This window comes from Notamacropus eugenii, chromosome 4, assembly GCF_028372415.1.
Source record: "Notamacropus eugenii isolate mMacEug1 chromosome 4, mMacEug1.pri_v2, whole genome shotgun sequence".
Classification (NCBI taxonomy): domain Eukaryota; kingdom Metazoa; phylum Chordata; class Mammalia; order Diprotodontia; family Macropodidae; genus Notamacropus; species Notamacropus eugenii.
Window position 1 is genome coordinate 73,766,667 of NC_092875.1, and position 19,585 is coordinate 73,786,251.

The 19,585-nt window shown below is 38.5% G+C and overlaps 1 protein-coding gene across 8 annotated transcripts in view; it reads left to right on the forward strand.

The window, feature by feature from the left end:
- The window catches only part of CATSPERD (cation channel sperm associated auxiliary subunit delta), a 147,557-nt gene that overhangs the window by 24,765 nt on the left and 103,207 nt on the right, over positions 1-19,585 (forward strand). For 5 of the 8 annotated variants that reach the window (XM_072601918.1, XM_072601915.1, XM_072601917.1 and 2 more), the window contains exons 4-8: positions 8,485-8,557; positions 12,114-12,228; positions 15,481-15,548; positions 17,703-17,816; positions 18,927-19,010. In XM_072601918.1, the coding sequence (XP_072458019.1) occupies positions 8,485-8,557; positions 12,114-12,228; positions 15,481-15,548; positions 17,703-17,816; positions 18,927-19,010 (454 nt within the window). Of the gene's footprint in view, positions 1-7,567; positions 7,731-8,484; positions 8,558-10,089; positions 10,272-12,113; positions 12,229-15,480; positions 15,549-17,702; positions 17,817-18,926; positions 19,011-19,585 lie in introns of all 8 variants that reach the window. The other 3 variants (XM_072601921.1, XM_072601920.1, XM_072601919.1) reach the window with 3 other exon arrangements.

A 19,585-nucleotide genomic window follows, 5' to 3' on the forward strand; every position in this document is an offset into this window, starting at 1 on the left:
CTCTCCATGACTCTGGAACCTGATGTTCCTGCAGATACTGATGTTCTGTACAGTAAAGTTACAGTTGGGCCTGGGAACCCAGGAACTAGCTTCAGGAACAAGATAAGCTTTGTTACTTACTGAGGGAGTAAGGACGTGGGATAGTCATGAGATGGTGAAGTAATGGGATGAGCTCAGCCTGCATGTGATTGGTGGTTACAGCCCTTATAAACCCTGACTCTCACCTGAATAAATGGAGTTGTTTATCATCTTGTCTCCTGCCTCCTTCAATGCTTACAGTTCACTCAACCCAGACTGACAGGTACTGCTGGTCAGAGACCTGTTGGTCAGGGGGACCCCAAGGGGCTCGGGCCCTGACCCCGAGCAGAGAACAACAGAGTAGAGGAGATTTGCAGCCCAGGGTGACCTGAAAGGCCCACGGGAAACGTCTGTTGCAACGGATGCGGGGCATAGCCCAGCCCAGCCTTGGTCCTGCAGCGTGGCTCTGGGAGGAAGACACCGCAGTCGCAGTAGCAACAAATCCTCAGTCACAGTAGCAGCGGTTCGCAGGTCCCTCAACCCACAGGTGCCAAAGGTCAGTGACAGGGTTTTTTCAGCTGGTTGGGAAGGGAGAAGGGCCTTCCCATAGCTCCAGCCTCAGGCAGTGGCCACAGAGGCCACATCGGGCAGGCAGCATCAGTTCCCACAACAGCCCCAGCCAGCATCCACTGTTGGATCGTAAAATCCCTGGAGGCACTGAGCAGCCAATTCTTACCTCACCCCTGTGTAGAGGCCCTGAGGGAGCTGATCTTTATCTCACACTGAATGACAGCCCTGCCCATGCAGCTTATCTGAATCTCAGCCCCCAGTGGCTTGGTGGAACTGGAGGCCAGGTGGCTGTGGAGAGGAAACTGCTAAGATTCTGGACGCAAAAATCTCTACCTGCTCCCAGACCAGTGTACACTCTTGATTGTGCCACTTTGGAGGAACTGATATCTTACAGATTCCCAGAGTATACCCTACTCTTGACAAAGGACCCAAAAGTCAAGTAACTGGTTGGGAAAATGCCCCCAAAAGGGGAAAAAATAAGACTGTAGAAGGTTACTTTCTTGGTGAACAGATATCTTCTCCCATCCTTTCGGGTGAGGAAGAACAATGCTTACCATCAGGGAAAGACATAAAAGTCAAGGATTCTGTATCCCAAACATCCAAAATAAATATTCAATGGTCTCAGGCCATGGAAGAGCACAAAAAGGATTTTGAAAATCAAGTAAGAAAGGTGAAGGAAAAATTGGGAAGATAAATGAGAGAGATGCAAGAAAATCATGAAAAGTGGGTCAACAGCTTGCTAAAGGAGACCCAAAAAAATGCTGAAGAAAATAACACCTTGAAAAATAGGCTAACTCAATTGGCAAAAGAGGTTCAAAAAGCCAATGAGGAGAAGAATGCTTTCAAAAGCAGAATTAGCCAAATGGAAAAGGTTCAAAAGCTCACTGAAGAAAATAGTTCTTTCAAAATTAGAATGGAACAGATGGAGGCTAATGACTTTATGAGAAACCAAGAAATCACAAAACAAAATCAAAAGAATGAAAAAATGGAAGATAATGTGAAATATCTCATTGGAAAAACAACTGACCTGGAAAATAGATTCAGGAGAGACAATTTAAAAATTATGGGACTACCTGAAAGCCATGATAAAAAAAAAAAGAGCCTACACATCATCTTTCATGAAATTATCAAGGAAAACAGCCCTGATATTCTAGAACCAGGAGGCAAAATAAATATTGAAAGAATCCACCAATCACCTCCTGAAAGAGATCCATAAAGAGAAACGCCTAGGAACATTGTGGCCAAATTCCAGAGTTCCCGGGTCAAGGAGAAAATATTGCAAGCAGCTAGAAAGAAACAATTTGAGTATTGTGGAAATACAATCAGGATAACACAAGATCTAGCAGCCTCTACATTAAGGGATCAAAGGGCGTGGAATACTATATTCCAGAAGTCAAAGAAACTAGGACTAAAATCAAGAATTATCAACCCAGCAAAACTGAGTATAATATTTCAGGGGAAAAAAATGTTCTTTCAAAAATGAAATAGAGGACTTTCAAGCATTCTTGATGAAAAGACCAGAGCTAAAAAGAAAATTTGACGTTCAAACACAAGAATCAAGAGAAGCATGAAAAGGTAAACAGGAAAGAGAAATCATAAGGGACTTACTAAAGTTGAACTGTTTATGTTCCTACATGGAAAGACAATATTTGTAACTCTTGAAACTTTTTTCAGTTTCTGGGTAGATGGTGGGATTACACACACACACACACACACACACACACACACACAGCACAGGGTGAGTTGAATAGGATGGGATCATATCTTTAAAAAGTGAAATTAAGGGGTGAGAGAGAAATATATTGGGAGGAGAAATGGAATGGGGCAAATTATCTCATAAAAGAGGCAAGTTAAAGACTTTTCAGTGGAGGGAAAAGGAGGGGAGGTGAGAGAAAAAACATGAAGCTTACTCTCATCACATTCGACTAAAGGAAGGAATAAAATGCACACTCATACTGGTGTGAAAACCTATCTTACAATACAGGAAAGTGGGGGAGAAGGGGATAAGCAGGGTCAGGGGATGATGGAAGGGAGGGCAATGGGAGGAGGGAGCAATTAGAAGTCAACACTCTCGGGGAAGGACAGGGTCAAAAGAGAGAATAGAAGAAATGGGGGGCAGAATAGGATGGAGGGAAATATAGTTAGTCTTACACAACACGACTGTTATGGACTGCGAGTTAATCTAACCATTCTGGAGAGCGATTTGGAACTATGCCCAAAGAGCTACAAAAATATACCATACCCTTTGATCCAGCAATATCGCTTCTAGGACTGTATCCCAAAGAAATCATAAAAATGGGAAAGAACCCCACATGTGCAAAAGTATTTATAGCAGCTCTCTTTGTGGTGGCCAAGAAGTGGAAATCGAAGGGATGCCCATCAAGTGGGGAATGACTTAACAAGTTGTGATATATGAATGTAATGGAATACTATTGTGCTATAAGAAATGATGAACAGGAAGACTTCAGAGAGGCCTGGAAGGACTTATATGAACTGATGCTTAGTGAAAAGAGCAGAACCAGGAGATCATTGTACACAGTAACAACCACAATGTGCAGGAAATTTTTCTGGTAGACTTAGCCCTTCACAGCAAGGCAAGGACCTAAAATATTCCCAAAGGACTCTTGAGGCAAAATGCCATCCACATCCATAGAAAGAACTATGGAATTGGAATGCAGAATGAAGCAGCAGAATATTTTCTCTTGTGTTATGTTTTGTTTTGTTTGGATTTTTCTCATGGTTTTCCCCGTTCATTTTAATTCTTATATGCAACAGGACTAATGTCAAAATGTGCTTAATAAGAATTTTATGTGTAGAACCCATATAAGATTGCATGCTGTCTCAGGGAGGGAGGTGAGAAAGAGGGGGAGAAAATCTAAGACTTATGAAAATGATTGTAGAAAATTGAAAACAAATTAACAAAATTTGAGATACAGACAGAAAAAAAAAAGAAATGATTATTAACTGGGAAGGCCTGGGTGATTCCAGGAGAATGCCATGGACTTGGGCCATAAGGGAAAGTCCAAGGCCTTTTAGGTGTCTATCATTAATGCCCCATCACTCTCTTAACCTGGTGCAACAGACTTTTTGTGTAGACCTTCCAGGTTGTCTTGGGCTGGAAATCTGCCTCATTTCTGTCTCTGTGAGTTACGCAACTCTAGAATTTTTCTGAGTCACTTTTTAAATGTATTTGAAGGGGTTTGGGGGAGAGTTCAGGCTAGTTCTTGTTTTCACTCATCCAATTTATCTATTTACTCTCTACTTTAAAATTTTCCTCTTGTGTGGTTATTTTATTTGTTGACTTTCTAATTTTTAAATGCACATTCACTTATAATCCTCTCTTTTTATAGTTTGTTAATATATATGTGTAAGGATGTGATTTTCTCCCTATGGACTGCTTTACCTGTGTCCAAGAAATTTTGTTACGTTGTTTCATCATTATTATTTTTTTCCTCCCTTCCTTCCTTCCTTCCTTCCTTCCTTCCTTCCTTCCTTCCTTCCTTCCTTCCTTCCTTCCTTCCTTTCATTGTGTCCAACTATTCATGAATCTATTTGGGGTTTCCTTTGCAAAGATTTTCTATTTCTGTCTCCACATCATTTTATAAAAGAGGAAACTGAGACAAACAGGGTTAAGTGACTTGCCCAGAGTCACACAGCTAATAAGTGTCTGAGACCACATTTGAACTCAGGTTCTCCTGACTCTTGAGCTAGCACTGTATCCACTGTTCCACCCAGTTGCCCTATCTTTTTCTTTTACATGGTTATTAATTGTTTCTATGACTTGTTCTTTAACCCACTTATTATTTAGGATTTCGTTGTTAAGTCTAAATTTGAGTCTGTGTTTGTTTGTGGTCCCATAACCAATTATTATTTTTATTGTGTGTTATGGTCTGTAAACGATGTATTAACTATTTCTGCCTTATCACATTTGTTTACAATATCTCTGTGACCTAGTAGAGGATCAATTTTGCAAAAAATTCATGTGGTGAAGAAAAATATGTATATTCTTTTAGAAAATACCCATTTAGAAAATATGTATATTCTTTTAGAAAATACCCATTTAGAAAATACCAAATCTTTTAACTCTAGTGTCTCCAGCAATTTGTTCAGTCTCTTATTTCCCCTTTTGTTTATCTTTATGTTAGACTTATCCAAAGTTGATAGAGGGATATTTAAATCACTTGTCACTGTTGTGTTACTCTCTGTGATGTCTTGTAGCTTAGACAATGTTTCTTTTATGAATGTGTATGCTAAGGCATTTGGTAGTTCAATAATTTTAAAATTCTCTCTCCTGGATCTATTTCCCAGGTTAGTGGTTCTTCCAATAAGATATTTCATATTTTCTTCTTTTTTTTTATTCTTTTGGTTCTGTTTTATAATTTCTTGATTTTTCATAAAGTCATTGGCTTCCATTTGCTCCATTCTAATTTTTAAGGACTTCTTTTCTTTAGTGAACTTTTGAACCTCCTTTTCTATTTGGCCAGTTCTGCTTTTTAAGGCATTCTTCTCCTCACTGAGTTTTTGGGCCTCTTTTGCCATTTGGGTTAGTCTATTTTTTTTTATTTTCAAAAGTTTTATTCTTAAAGTATTGAATTCAGTAGTTCCTAGTAGATATATTGATATATGTAGCATTACAAAAAAAGGGCACAAATTTTGAATATACAAAGGGAACTAGAGAAATTGCAAGCAGAATGTCATCATAGCTATATATAACTTAATTTTAGTAGCCCTTCTGTCATCCTAAGTCATCAGGAAGAAAAGAGACTAGAAAACAAAGAGATTGGCCTACTTTCCTCTTTGTGACTAAGAGTGTGACTGTCTCCAGTATTGATTTTCTTCATTTTTTTGGCTTTAAGAGTTCTGGAAGCATGTCAAACTGTTCGTTGATACTTCCACAGGTGGGACAAAATCTGCTCTTATTTATAATTCAGTTTTTCATTCTCATGGAAGAAAATACTGTATATGTGAGATGACTCCAAGTTTGTGGATCTTAAGGATCACAAATCTAGAGCCAAGAGGGACTTCAGAAAATACATTTCATTTATAATTTTCATCTAATTCTATAATTAATGAGCTTCTATTAAAAGTCCTACTCTTCAAGGCTATGGTAGTGGAAAGCAAACTGGCAGGTCTTATAACAAGCTGAAAAATTTAGTAATACGGTAATCATTTTTTTTTTTGAGGCAGGACTTGATTTATTGATTGTCATGTTAATAATTCAGAAATAACTGAAAAGTGTGTTGTACATACATTATTTCTTCAGAAAACCAATTGTTAAGCCTTTCCCAGCAAACCTCTGATACAAGTCTCTGCATCCTGTCAGCTTACTTCCTGGTTATGAAAGATGTTTAATTAGTTAAGTTGAAAATGACTATGTATACACAGGGTTCAAACAGATGAACTTTCTTTCTTCCCTGCAAGTGAGGCCAGAACTGCTATGGGCCTCTGAGTAAGGGAGAAAATAGTGGCAGTGATCTGTGGTTGCTGTCTCATGTTGCTATCTGTGCTATGTGGCCATAAACATATGGCATCTCCAGTCCTTTACCTCTCTGTATTTATCTTCCTTGATCCTGGATGAATTAGTTTTGAAAACAACATAGCAGGTTACAACTTTGTGAGCTTTTTTAAAATTTTTTTTGTTTTTTATTTAAATTTATTTAAGTTTTCAACATTTATTTCTACAAAATTTTGAGTTCCAAATTTTCTCCCCATCTTTCCCCTCCCCCATCCCAAAGTGCCAAATATTCTAATTACCCTGGCACTATACCACACAGCCAAGGTTGGGCTGGGTTCCACTCCACATCCAGTGTGACAGACCTTTCCCATCGGCCTTTTGGGTCACCCTGGGCTGGAAATCTCCTCCACTCCTTTGTTCTGTGACTTCTGCTGCTCTAGAATTTGTTGAGAGTCTTTCTTTACAGGTATTTTATGGGCTGTGGGGGAAAAGCTAGTGTATGTGCATCTTTCTACTCTGCCATCTTGGCTCTGCCCAGTCTATCTTTTAAGATGTCATTTTCTTCAGTATTTTTTGGGTCTCCTTTAGCAAGCATTGACTCATTTTTCATAATTTTCTTGCATCCCTCTCATTTCTCTTCCCAATTTTTCCTCTACTTCTTTTATTTAATTTTCAAAATCTTTTTGAGCTCTTCCATGGCTTGCATCAAATTCATATTTTTCTTGAAGGCTTTTGATGTAGGAGCTTTGAATTTGTTGTCTTTTTTTGGTTTTATGTTTTAATCTTCTGTCACCAAAATAAGATCCTATAGTCTGAGGTTTTTATTAACATTGCTTGCTCATCTTCCCAGCCAAATACTTGACTTTCTAACTCTTTATCAAAGTAGGACTCTGCTTCCCATGGGTGTGGGTGTACTGTTCCAGGCTTCAGGGGTTTATATCAGCTGCTTGATCCCCCATCATCTGTGGGCCAGAGCTCCAGAAGCAACTGCTGCTGCTATTGCCTTTACCACCACCACCAGCACCTCCACCACGGTATCGCCAAGGCAATATTCACAGCACTGAGGGTGACTGTGAATATGCCAGGAAAATTCTGAATTACAAAGTATAACAGATTCTCCATATAGAAGGCAGAAGAAAAACATTTATTCAGACACCAGAAAGCCAAATCTATGATAATAACCAAGAAGTCAATACACATTAGCCATTCCCAAGCCTTTTGCCTCACCCCCTGCCAGGGCTTTCCCACAAGCAAACACTCAGAAGACTAGCTCTGCCTGCCTTCCCATGTCCTCTCTCCTCCTCTCTAACCACTCTCACCAATTTCCTCCCAGTTCTTCTCCACCCTTCCTGTTCCACTCATTCAGTATGCTCCTCCCACCATGTGACTTAGGCTTCCGTGTAATTTAAGCAGGTCACATGGGCCTATTAATGAATGGGAAAGATCTTCCCACTTAAATAACCATTATAGCCACTCTGGGGCTGGGACCAGACCCCAGCCAGACCATACTCTTCTTTTACCCAGGTCCCATAGAGTTTTCCCACTGACCTTCCATGCTGTCTTTGACATTAGTGGGTCAAGAAGTCTGGAAACCACCACAGCTGACTGTGATTCAGTCCATGAGGCCTGCTCCAGTCCTGTCTGTTCTGGCATGACCCATGCCAGACTCTGCTCCACTCCCAGTCTGGTACGATATACCTTTCCTGTCAACCTTCCAGGTTGTCTTGGGATGGGGATTTGTTTCACCCTGTCATTTTGTGTGTTCTGTAGCTCTAGAATTGTTTAGAGTCATTTTTTACAGGTATTTGGAGGGGTTTGGGGGAGAGGTCAAGCAAGTCAAGCTTTTACTCTTCCCCTTTAGGATATATTTCTTACCTTGTACAAAATATGTTATTGACTTAGCCAAGGCACATGGTTTCTTCCAATCCCATACCATTTATTGTAATGTTCTCTTGGTGAATTTGAGAGTTTTACCAAAATGGTAATGTTAGGTCAAGAAGTCAATATCCTATTTCACTCAATTTTTTAAAAATCCTCTTCTAATTAAATGGTTCCATTAAAACAGAGCCAAACATTGAGTGATAGTAATGACCAATCTTGGCCCCCCAAAGGAGATGAAGAAACATGCCTTTCTCCTTTTAGTACAGAAGTGGGAACTGTAAGACAAAATCTCACATACATGGTAAGATTTAGTCACTTCATTGGTTGTGTTTACTTCTCTTTGTTATAGAAAAGGGCTTATTGAGTGAAAATAGTGGAGAATATTGGCAGATTATTGTGATGTGAAAACTCAAAACACGTTTTAAAAGCTCCTTGTTATATTTTAAAAGACCAGATAGTTCCTAGTTTTAAAAAAACTTAAGTAGTATCTCATTCTAGTATTTCAGTTACTTTTTTTTGCTGAAAATATCTTCATTTATCTCATTTATTGTTTCTTTCAGAAAGAGACTTTTTTTAACCCGAGATAATTTTCATAGAAGCCTAGTTCCACTTAACTTTCCCAGGAAGTTTAAGGTAATATTTTTATTTAATGATCTGGGGGAAAGCTCATAGGGTTATTGTAAGAAAAAAAATGCTTTGTAAAACAGAAAACTTATGTCCACATGAGTAATTATTATCTTTGTTCTTCTCACTTGTTGTTCAGTTGAATTCAGAAAGAAATAGTCTTCAGTCAAGTTGTTATCCTCTTATTGTTCCTTCATGTTTAATGTGGATCATTTTTTTTGCATGTGGGTAAAATGATTGATTTTTGTAATTGAATAACATTATTGGATGTAGGTGCTTCTAAGTCTTCACTGAGAGAAGTGCCTTACAAGTAATATCTCATCTGGTCTTCATAACAGTTCTAGGAGGTAGATGCTATTATTATCTCCATGTTAGTACTGAGGAAATTGAGGAAAACAGGTTAAATGACTTGCTCAGGGTCACATAGTTCGCAAATAGCTAAGGCTGAATTTGAATTTGTATCTTTCTGAATCCAGGCCTAGCACTCTATTCATTGTACTACTTAGCTGCCTACTTTCCTCAAAAGAGAACATGAATGTTTACATACTGTTTTCAGGACTAATTCCATATATGTAGAAAGAGAGAAACATTGTCTTAGGAAACTTCAGATATACAAGGGAAGATGGATTGTCAACATTTTCCTGAGTGCATCAAATAATGAAGAATGAAATGAGCAGAACCAAGAGAACATTGTATACAGTGACAGCAATATTCTTAAGGACAACTTTGAACAACTAAGTCATTTTGACTATTATAAATACCCAAATTAATTACGAAGGACCTATGAAGGAAGACATTACCTGAATATGGAGAAATAACTGATAAACAATACATATATAATAATTTTACATATATGTACATATACATACATATATACACACCCACACATATATTTGTGTCTAATGGTAGCTCTCTCTACAGTGGGATGGGGAGGGAGAAAAAAAGGGAAAAAGAAAGTTAACATGATAACTCTATTATATATTTAAAAAGAATAGCAAATTGCATATAATAGATTTGCAGTTTCATGTGTAATCATCTTTTTTTTTCTACTATGTTATGAAAATGCTTGTTTTATTTCATTTATAATGATATTTTTAAACCCTTTTTAAAATTCATTTCCTTTCTTCCATGAATTCTGTTTGAGTTTGTATTCAAGCTGCAGTTTTCTCTTAGGCTTTGTTTTAAGAGACATTCTCTTCTTTTTGCATTGGTCTTTTTTTATTTTATTTTTAATTTATGAAATAAAACAAACATTTCCATAAACTAGTAAAAAAAAAAAGATCATTACACATGAAACTGCAAATCTATTATGTGCAACTTGCTATTCCTTTTCATTGTCCTTCATTCTTGAAGAGGACCAAAATGACTATGCTAAAGTCAAGTTTCAATGTGCCCAACTGTGATGGTTCAGACCAATACGAGCTCAGAATGCTCTACCATAGGTCAGGCACAAATAGTCCATGTGAACATTTTGGGTGGATACTCTAAATTTATACATCTTGTGTTTCCTTTGAGCTGTTTCAATTCTACTTTGCTCATAGAATGTAGCACCTTCTCTGATGTGGGCACCCCATGCTGAACAGTCCCATGCCAGTGTCTCCCATGTCACACAATCAATTCCAAAGTTCTTAAGGAAGACCTTGAGAGTGTCCTTGTATCGCTTCTTCTAACCACCATGTGAACACTTGCCCTGTGTGAGTTCTCCATGAAATAAGTTTTTCTGGTAAGCATACATTTTGTATTCAAACAATATGGCCAGCCCATTGGAATTACACTCTCAGAAGCAGCATCTGAATGCTTGGTAGTTTAGTTCAAGTAAGGACCTCAGTGCTTGGTACCTTATCCTGCCAGATGACCTTCAGAATCTTCCTAAGACAATTCAAAAGTAAGTGATTCAGTTTTCTGACATGGCATTGGTAGACTATCCATGTTTCACAAGCATACAGCAATGAGATCAGTACAACAGCTCTGTAGACCTTTAGTTTGGTAGTCAACCTGATACTCTTCTCTCCCATACTTTCCTTCGGAGCCTCCCAAATGCTGAGCTAGCTCTGGTAATGTGTGCATAAACCTCATTATCAATGTGTATATTCCTGGAAGGTACACTACCAAGGTAAGTGAACTTATCCACAGCATTCAAAACTTCTCTATTTGCTGTAACCAATGGTTCTACCTATGGATGTTGGAAAAGAAATGAGAGCTATGGATAGAAACAGAATTAATACATTAGTACAAGAGGTACAAAACCTTCCCCAAGCAACAAATTGCTTGAAAATAAGAATGGACCAGAAAGCCAATGATTCCATGAGAAAAGAAGAAATATTAAAACAAAGTCAAAAGTTTGAAAAAATATAGAAGAAATTTAAAGTATGTCATATAGAAAAAGCAACAGACCTGAAAAACAGATTAAGTAGGAAAAAATTAAGAACTATTGGACAATCTGAATGCCATGACCAAAGAAGAGAGAGATAGAGAGAGAGAGAGAGAGAGAGAGAGAGAGAGAGAGAGAGAGAGAGAACCCAGACATCCTATTTCAAGAAATTTTAAAAGAAAACTTCCCAGACCACTTAGAAACAGGGGGCAAAGTAAGAATAGAATCCACCACTCACCTCCTGAAAGAAATCCCAAAATGATAACTCCTAGGAATATCATAGCTCCAGAACTTCCTGGTCAAAAAAGAAAAAAAAGCTGCAAGCATCCAGAATGAAAGAGTTCAAGAATAACAGAGCCACAGTCAAGATTATGGTTTAACACCTGCTATTCTAAAGCAATGAAGAACTTGGAATATGATGTCTCAGAAGAAATCAAGAAGTTTGATTACTGAGAAAAGGCCATTAGGATCCATAAGGGATCATTGGTAATTTTAAAGAGGTCATTTTCAGTTAAGTGGTGATGTTGCAAGCCAGACTGCAGAATTAAAGGAGCAAGAGACAAGGAATTGGAGGCATCAATTATAGATAGACTTCTCTAGGATTTTAGCCAGAAAAGGGAGAAGTGAAGAAGAAGATAACTGGTAGGGGTGGATGGATCGAGTGATGGTTTGGAGTTTTTTTTTTTGTTTTGAGAATGAGGGAGACATGGCTATGTTTGTAGGGAGAAGGGAAGCAGTCAGTAGGCAGGGCAAGACTGAAGATCTGTGAGAGAGTGGGGATAATTGAGGAGGAAGATAGGAGCTCCTCCTGGGCATAGTCTCTGAAAGCCCAGTTTGGAGGGTAGAATAATATCAGCAGCAGAGCAGAAAGTTGCAAGAAAGAGCTTTGCCTGGAAAAGCCAGCCTTTTGTCTTCAACATACCCCTGAATCTAGGTCATCAACCATGGACTATAGAATATAGAGCTGAAAGGGACATTAAAGGTCAATTAGTCCTTGCTTCTTATTTTACAGATGAGGAAACTGACATCTAAATAAAGTTAAGTGACTTTTCCAATGTTATGTAAATAAAAATTATTAGACCAAGTATTTGAACTGGTTTTCTTTTCAAATATAATAAAAAATGCATGAACACATGTGTCTAGAAATATTGCTTTCATAATATTAATATGATTAATATGCATTAACTTTATTAGGTTATGACTCCAAAAGTATCAGCAGCTCTTTTTTCTGCTTCAAGTGTATTGTTGTTAATAAGTGGAAAAGTCTTTATTTATTATTATGAAGAAAATCTCTGGAGTGATATTCTAGGTATGTTTTTCCCTTTCTTATATTCATTTGAACTGCCCAATTGTATAACTATAAGAAGGTTCATTCATTTTGTAGGGATAAATTACTTTGTTCCTCTTGTTAGTAACCTTTATTTTAGATGTAAAACCAGAAAACAAATGAATTAAAAACCAAATATTAAGCTCTTACAGCACAGAACTGGCTAAGTAATAGAGATACAGATGTAAAAGCTATTTAGTCCCTGCTTTGTAAGAACTCACATTCTCATAGAGAAAATAGTACATACAGGTGGGTTCAGCTACAGAGGAGGTGGAAAGGTCCAATGACTCTTTATTGAAGGAGCAATGCATCTTCTTTAGTATCATTTCCATCAATAAAACCATATCTATTTCTGATGTTGTCATTTGACTGTGCTAAGAATTTTCTTTTTGGGGTGTTTAGTAGCTGTGGGTGTTGATAAGGGAGGAACTAGAGCACCTACATTTACCAGGTCTTGTCATCCACTACCCTGGATAGTTGAATTGGAAGCAAATATGATGGTTAGGGGTACCCATGTCACCATGGAGGTAGGTCAGTGATCCCACAAAAGTGAGGGGTAATAGATAGAAAGCACTCTCCCTAAATTGGTGTGCTTCAATATACCAATGGAGTTGTTGTGATCTTATGGATTTGGGCACTCCATCAGTGCAGGTTGCGACTTCTCCATCACTTATCATTTTATTTATGTGCTTCAACAGCTCCATCATAGGGAATATACCCAATATATTAGAGGCTTTTTTACGTCTCGTGGGTACCAGGGCAGCACTTAGGCTATCCATGTTATGTCTTACTTTCTTCACATGACTAGTCTACTTCCTTTCCTGATTCTACATATACTCAATAAGATCCTTATATAATTTAAAAAACCATTTTAAACATTTCTTTAAAGTTTGAAGTCCAATTTCTCCTTCCCCCACCCATTGAGAAGGCAAGCAATATGATACCCATTATACATGTGAAGTCATGCAGAACATATTTCCATGTTAGTGTCACAAGTAAAATTCAACAAAGGTAATTCTCTTCTAGCAATATAACATTTTAATAGCAGGGGTGCTCCCTGCCAATAGAATGGGTCAGTGTCTTGCCTCAGTTTAGCCCTAGATGAAGATTTCTAGGTGAAGACTTAACTAATTTTTATAAAATTAGGGCAGAAAACATAATAGGGTAGGTTATATCATGGGGTTGCGGACAACATGATTGGTTGGAAGTTGGGAATAAAGAACTAGCAACAACCCCTTCCTTTCCTCCAATAACTAAGAAATGTTCTTTGTTTTGAGTCTGTCTGCAAGGTTAAAGATAGTCTAGTCAACTAGACCAAGAATATGTGGAATAAATCCATGCTGGATTCACAAAGAATTATTTTACAAGGTTGTGTTTGTCCTTTGTTCTCAAAGAGGACCATGACATCAAGCAGATGACATGACTTGCAGTTGATTTTGGTTTGAGTGAGGGAGGACTGTGCAAGGTCACCAGCCTCACTTTCTCCTCCAGAGCCATCTGGGTCCAGTGGCCCGATATTCATCAGGATGACTGAAGATGGCCCAGGATGTAATGCAGGACCTTGGCCATTATAGGCTAAGGTCTTATCAGATTCTCACATTGAGTGAGATATACCTATTCAGTGAATAGGCCTCTTTAAGTAGTTACTCAAGGGATGGCCCCTTTTAATAAAAGAAAAAATAACCAAAAAATCAAACTGGGAGGGGAAGATCCTAAGGGTTCCTGGGTAAAAGAGATACAGTTACTATTTAGTAATTACATTCACTCTCTGCTTGGTGGGCGGGAATCTGGTGTCCAGTCTATGAGCTTCAGAGTGAATTGGGCTTAAGGCTTGCTCTTGGAGCAAAAAATGTAGCCAGTAAACCCAAAGGAAGAAAAGGCAGCCTTTGGTCCCTGGGTAGAGCACCCCAGGAGAAGAGAGGAGAAGAAAAGCTACTCACAGATTGTGTTTGTCCTTCGTTCTTGAAGAGGACCATGACATCAAGATGATGACATGATTTGTACTTGACTTTGATTTGAGTGAGGGTGGACTGTGCAGGTAAACAGCCTCACTTTCTCCTCCAGAGCCAGCTGGGTCCAGTGGCCTGATATTCATCAAGACGACTGCAGATGTCTCAGGATGCAATGAGGAACCTTAGCCATTTTAGGCTAAGGTCTTAATAGTCTCACTTTGAGAGGGTGTATCTTACTCAAAGTGAAAATCATTTAACAAGGTATCTTGGTGGAGGGAAAGATATCAAAATGTGAGAGAAGAAACACAAGAGACCACCTGGAAGGTCTAGTTTAACTGGTGGTATGAAATATTTTCTAGAAACCCAACCCTCTGATATATTCCCCAGCAAAAATCTAAAAAGACCATTAGACTACATAATGATCAAGAAATCCAAAGAGAAACAACAGAAAGCACCCTCAACCAGTCCATAAATAAACAAAAAGATTATTCAAAGTCCGAAGGATCTTCCATCAGGGAAGCTGGCAAGCTCAGGTAAACAAATCATATGCCTAGCCAGTGCTTTGTTCTTGGAAACTGAAGCACTTTGTTTTTGGGAGCCAAGAAAGTCATACATCAGGATTGAGAAGATTCAGGAAGGTCAGAAATTTATAGCACTCTGATCATAGAAATGAAAATCCTTATCACACTAATTGGGAAGCCCGTGGAATCCACAGCATCTTAACCTGAGATGGCCCCAAGGGCCATGAAAAATAGAGAGATCTAGAGCAGCTTAACGGTAGGAATTGAGTTTTATTTCATCTCATTTGAAACCTCCTTGTCGAAGTTACTTTCCATTGATTTTTGGGTATATCCAATGCATGCCAGAACCCTATGTGTGATTAACCACCATTCTCTTCCCCTCAGCTGAATGGCTGATCTCCAACAAATAAGTAGGCTAACACTCATAATTTAGAGTTTTTTGGTGAAATGCAGAATGATATCTATTTGTGATACTATATTAAATTGTACTATGTTATTATTTATATTATTGTGTGATATACTTTATTATTAATTTACTAATTAAGGATTACAAAGGGTTATAACATCTAAATCTAAATCAAAGGAGCCTGGAAGAAACTCCTTTGACAATAGTTATGCATATGTTTGTTTTAATTTTTACTCTTGGTCAAAGTGGTCATTGGTATGAGTATTATCAATATAAAAATATGTTGATGTTCTGTTTGTAACTTTAAAAATTTCAGGGCCTTATCCTCATGCTTTATGTTATATTTCCCTTTTAGTTACAGATAAGTTCCTTACAGATATTTCTGCAGAGCATTGTTGCTATAGTAGTGATTTTTCTTGCGTAGTAAGTATATTGCCTTAATTCTTCATTATTATGAAATTAACCAACTAAATTGTCTAGCCACATACTATTCATTACTTCATTAATCAGCAAATAATTACAAAATATCTCTTTGTTCAAGATGCCAGCATAGAGCAAGAATAGAAAGAACGCAGGCTATTTTCAAGAATGTTATAGTGGAAAAGCAGGGGAAACATTTGAAGAGATCCCTGTGGGACTTGGGAGAATTCATTAAGAGCGAAGGAAACATTTGGACAAAGTGTTAGAGGAAGTTTAAGAAGAGAAGGATCACAAAGTACTCTGAGGAAAATGAGCTCAGATGTGGAGCAGGGCGTCTAAGTTTCCTCATCACTGGATGGTTTTCAAGTATAGATGGGATGACCACTACTTAGCAACATTCTAGATGAGATTCCTATTCAGGCCCTGGTTGGACTAGGTGACCTACAAGGTTCCTTCTAACTTTGAGATTCTACGATGCTGAGACTGCCATTAGTGGTAGGGAAGGCATTAGTACAGACTTCCTGGAGGACTAGGACCTTGAAGAAAGGAAGGGATTTTGACTGTCTTGCCTACCTCCTCCCCCTTCCCATCTTTTCCATCGAACTGCTGCTCTTCACTCACCTCTTTGGTCATCACTCTTGTTTAGAACCTCGAATATGACCTGAGCTGTGACCCTAACCTGCTTGTAATCTTTTCCCCTCTCTAGTCTGTCCTTTGCACAGCTGACAGGATAGCCTGCCACAGCTTGGACCTCTTGCTCAAAGATCTTCAATGCCTCCCAGTAAGGTGGCCCCTATGATAAAATACAATACAAACTCCCCAGGCTGCCATCTAAAGTTCTCCACAGTCTAGTTTCAACTTGAGCTTTCGGGCAAGAGTTAGCATTACTTTCCTGCATCTACTCTGTGTTCTAGTCAACATGATCTATTTGCTAATACTGTTCCCTACATAGCTAGGTGGCTCTATGAATAGATTGAGGGGCCTGGTGTCAGGAAGACCTAAGTTCAAATCCAGCCTCAGACTTGGATGACTTTGTGTGACCCTGGGCAAGTCACTTAACTGCTGTCTGCCTCAGTTTCCTTAATTGTAAAATAGGGATTAATAACAGGGTTGTTGTAAGGATCAAATAAGACACTACTGATAAAGTGCTTAGCACAATGACCAGCAAGGAACAGATGCTTAATAAATATTTATTTCCACCCTCTTTCTCTCCCTTTTCCATCTATCTCCCACTTCCCTACCTCATGATTCTTCCTTTCTCACAACTTAGAATCCTTCTCTTCCTTTAAGGCTCAGCTGCTCAAACCCTTTTGTGAAATCTCCATCCCCCAGATTTTAGTGTTCCTTCCCTCAAATCATCTTGTCTTCACTTATCCATGTGCAGGTTTTATACTTCAGCAGAAAGGAAGCCCCTTGTGAGCAGGACTGTTTTTGACTCACTAGTACCTAGTATTGTTCCTGGCACAAAGCAGTTGCTTAATAAATGTCAGGACAAAGATGGAGAAGACATTCCAGGTAGAAGGGATGGAATGAGTATTAGGAGAGAACAAGAAAAGAATAGGGAACTGAGGGTAGTCCAAAGTATAGGAGATAAGCCTGTAAAGTTAGACAGTCGATAAACATTTATTAAACACCAGCTTGTATCAAGCACTATGCTAAATGCTGAACATACAAAGAAAGTTAAAAGACAGTCACTGCCCTCCAGGAGCTCCCAGTTTAATGGGGGAGACAACATGCCAACAACTATGTATAGATGGAGGTCAGTATCACTGGACTGAAGAGTTGGTAGTGATGAGGGAGGGAAAGATGTAAGGTGTAAGAAGACTGGGGAGGTGGGAGAGGGGCAGGTTATGAACAAATAGAGAATTTTCTATTTTGAGGTTGGAGTTGATAGAGCACTCATGGGGGACATGGTCAGGCCTGTGCTTCAGATATGATGGATCATGGAAGGCTCCAAATACCAAAATCATAAGTCTACAAGTTATTCAGTCGACAACAGGGCACTGAGTGCCAGGATCAGTGATACTAGATTTTTGGGGAAGCCGTGTGAAGGATGACTAGAGAGAAGACATGCATAGAGAAATATACATCAGAATGACCTGATATTAATATAATATACTCACATCTTATTTTTCTCCAAACAACTTGTCTTTCTAGGCTGTAAGTTTTCTTATTTTAGTATACACTACTGGAAATCCTGCATCTGAAGCTACCATATATATGTCAAGGAATCTAGGATTTGAATTTGAAGAAATTCATTTATTAAAAGTGGTATGTTATATTTGGTGAAAATTCAACTTAGTTTAACTCTAAAAATGTTAATTATTCACTTACAAGGGGCACTGTATTAGGAACTAGGTGTCCAAAAAAAAAAATCCAACCCCCAAACAGTCTTTTACCTTAAGGAGCTTACAACTTAATTGGGAGGAATCGGACATATGCACTATTAAATAATTTTCTTGTTTTCAGTGAACAAAAATCTTTTTTCTCTTCCTGTTATCTTTCCCACCCATTGAGGGAAAGGGGGCTAAAAACTTTTGTAACAAATATGCCTGGTCAAAACAAATTCCTGAATTTATCATGTCCAAACAGCATACTGCACAACCTTTCACAAAAACAGAACACATGGCCCACTGGAAGGGTCAGACAGACATGGGACATCCTGTAATCTAACATCTGTTCCTCTTTGAGGCAGTTAGGTAGCAGAGTAGCCAGAAGTCAGGAAGACCCAAGTTCAATTTTGGCCTTTGACACGTATAAGCTGTGTGACCCTGAGCAAGTCAGGAGAGAGAAGTGCCCAAAAGTTACGAATGAAGATGAGTCCCAAGTTCAGCCATTTGGGAGGGTTATCCTAATGGATGAATTATTAATAAATTCATAATGGCTCATCAAGCCTTGAGGTAACCTCTAGCCACCAAGCTGGAGAGGAGACTTCCTACCTGGAATGCACAGAAGGGTCTGGGGGTCTAGGTTTTTTTTTTTCAGTTCTCTCACATGACAATGTTATGGTTTTTTTCTCACCTCCCTTACCCCCTTTTCCAGTTTTAGTAAGATATCTGGAGGTCTCCCCAGTCAAGACCAAAATTCTTTACTAATAGTTTTACTAATAGTTCTTTACATGATAGCTTTGTGTATTACTTTGCCCTTCAGCAGTTCTGTTGCTGGAGGCATTCTGTTCCTTTCCTTCTATCTGTCCCACTTGTTTTAATGACTAATTTTATGCTTTTATACAAAATGGAGCCTGGAGATGAGACGTTACTTCATTTCAGCAGATTGGGAAATCTATAGTTAAATTAGAAGTGTTAGTGCATAGGAATTATGCTTAGGCTCTTATGGTAATACTCTTCAGTCATTTACTTAATTCTTTAATTTTTCCTTTAGAAACACCTTAATGGAACTTTGGAAGGTTTCTTTTTCTTTCATTCCATCTCCAAGTTCGCGGTGCTTTTGAGGACTGGCAATATGGTGAGTTTCTCTTTGATTGGAAACCTTCATTTGAATTGGACTGGAGGCAAAGCAAATTGTTCATTATTTTGCATCTGTACAATTGTTTCATGTTAACTTTTGAAGGATGAAACTTGTTTTGGCCAGATTTAGTATGCCAATATAACCTGTGGCCATGTGTTACCAGACTCTGGAATCACATGGACTGAGTCCAATCTTAGGGACAGCCCTAAAAGATCACTATTTCTTTGGCTCATTATGCCCTACCCAGAATTTACTCTTGGAAAATCTCCAAATATATCTTGAATCTAGTCCTTCAAGGATGTGAGTAAAGAGGGTCCCAGATTCCATTGATGCACTCAAGGTAATAATGTAAATGTAGGGTATAGAATGGCCTTTATTTTGCTCCAGAGAAAATGCAAAGGGTTCCTAGGGAACCAAGAACAATTGTGGAAAACAGGACTTGCTACATGAAAGGGACTGGACCACAACACAATCATTCTTAGGTCTTAATTAAGCAGTTTCCATGGTTGACATTCCTTGGGCCTGGGTCCCATGGGAACAGTCTATTAAGTGTTAAGGGTCATTGGGCCTTG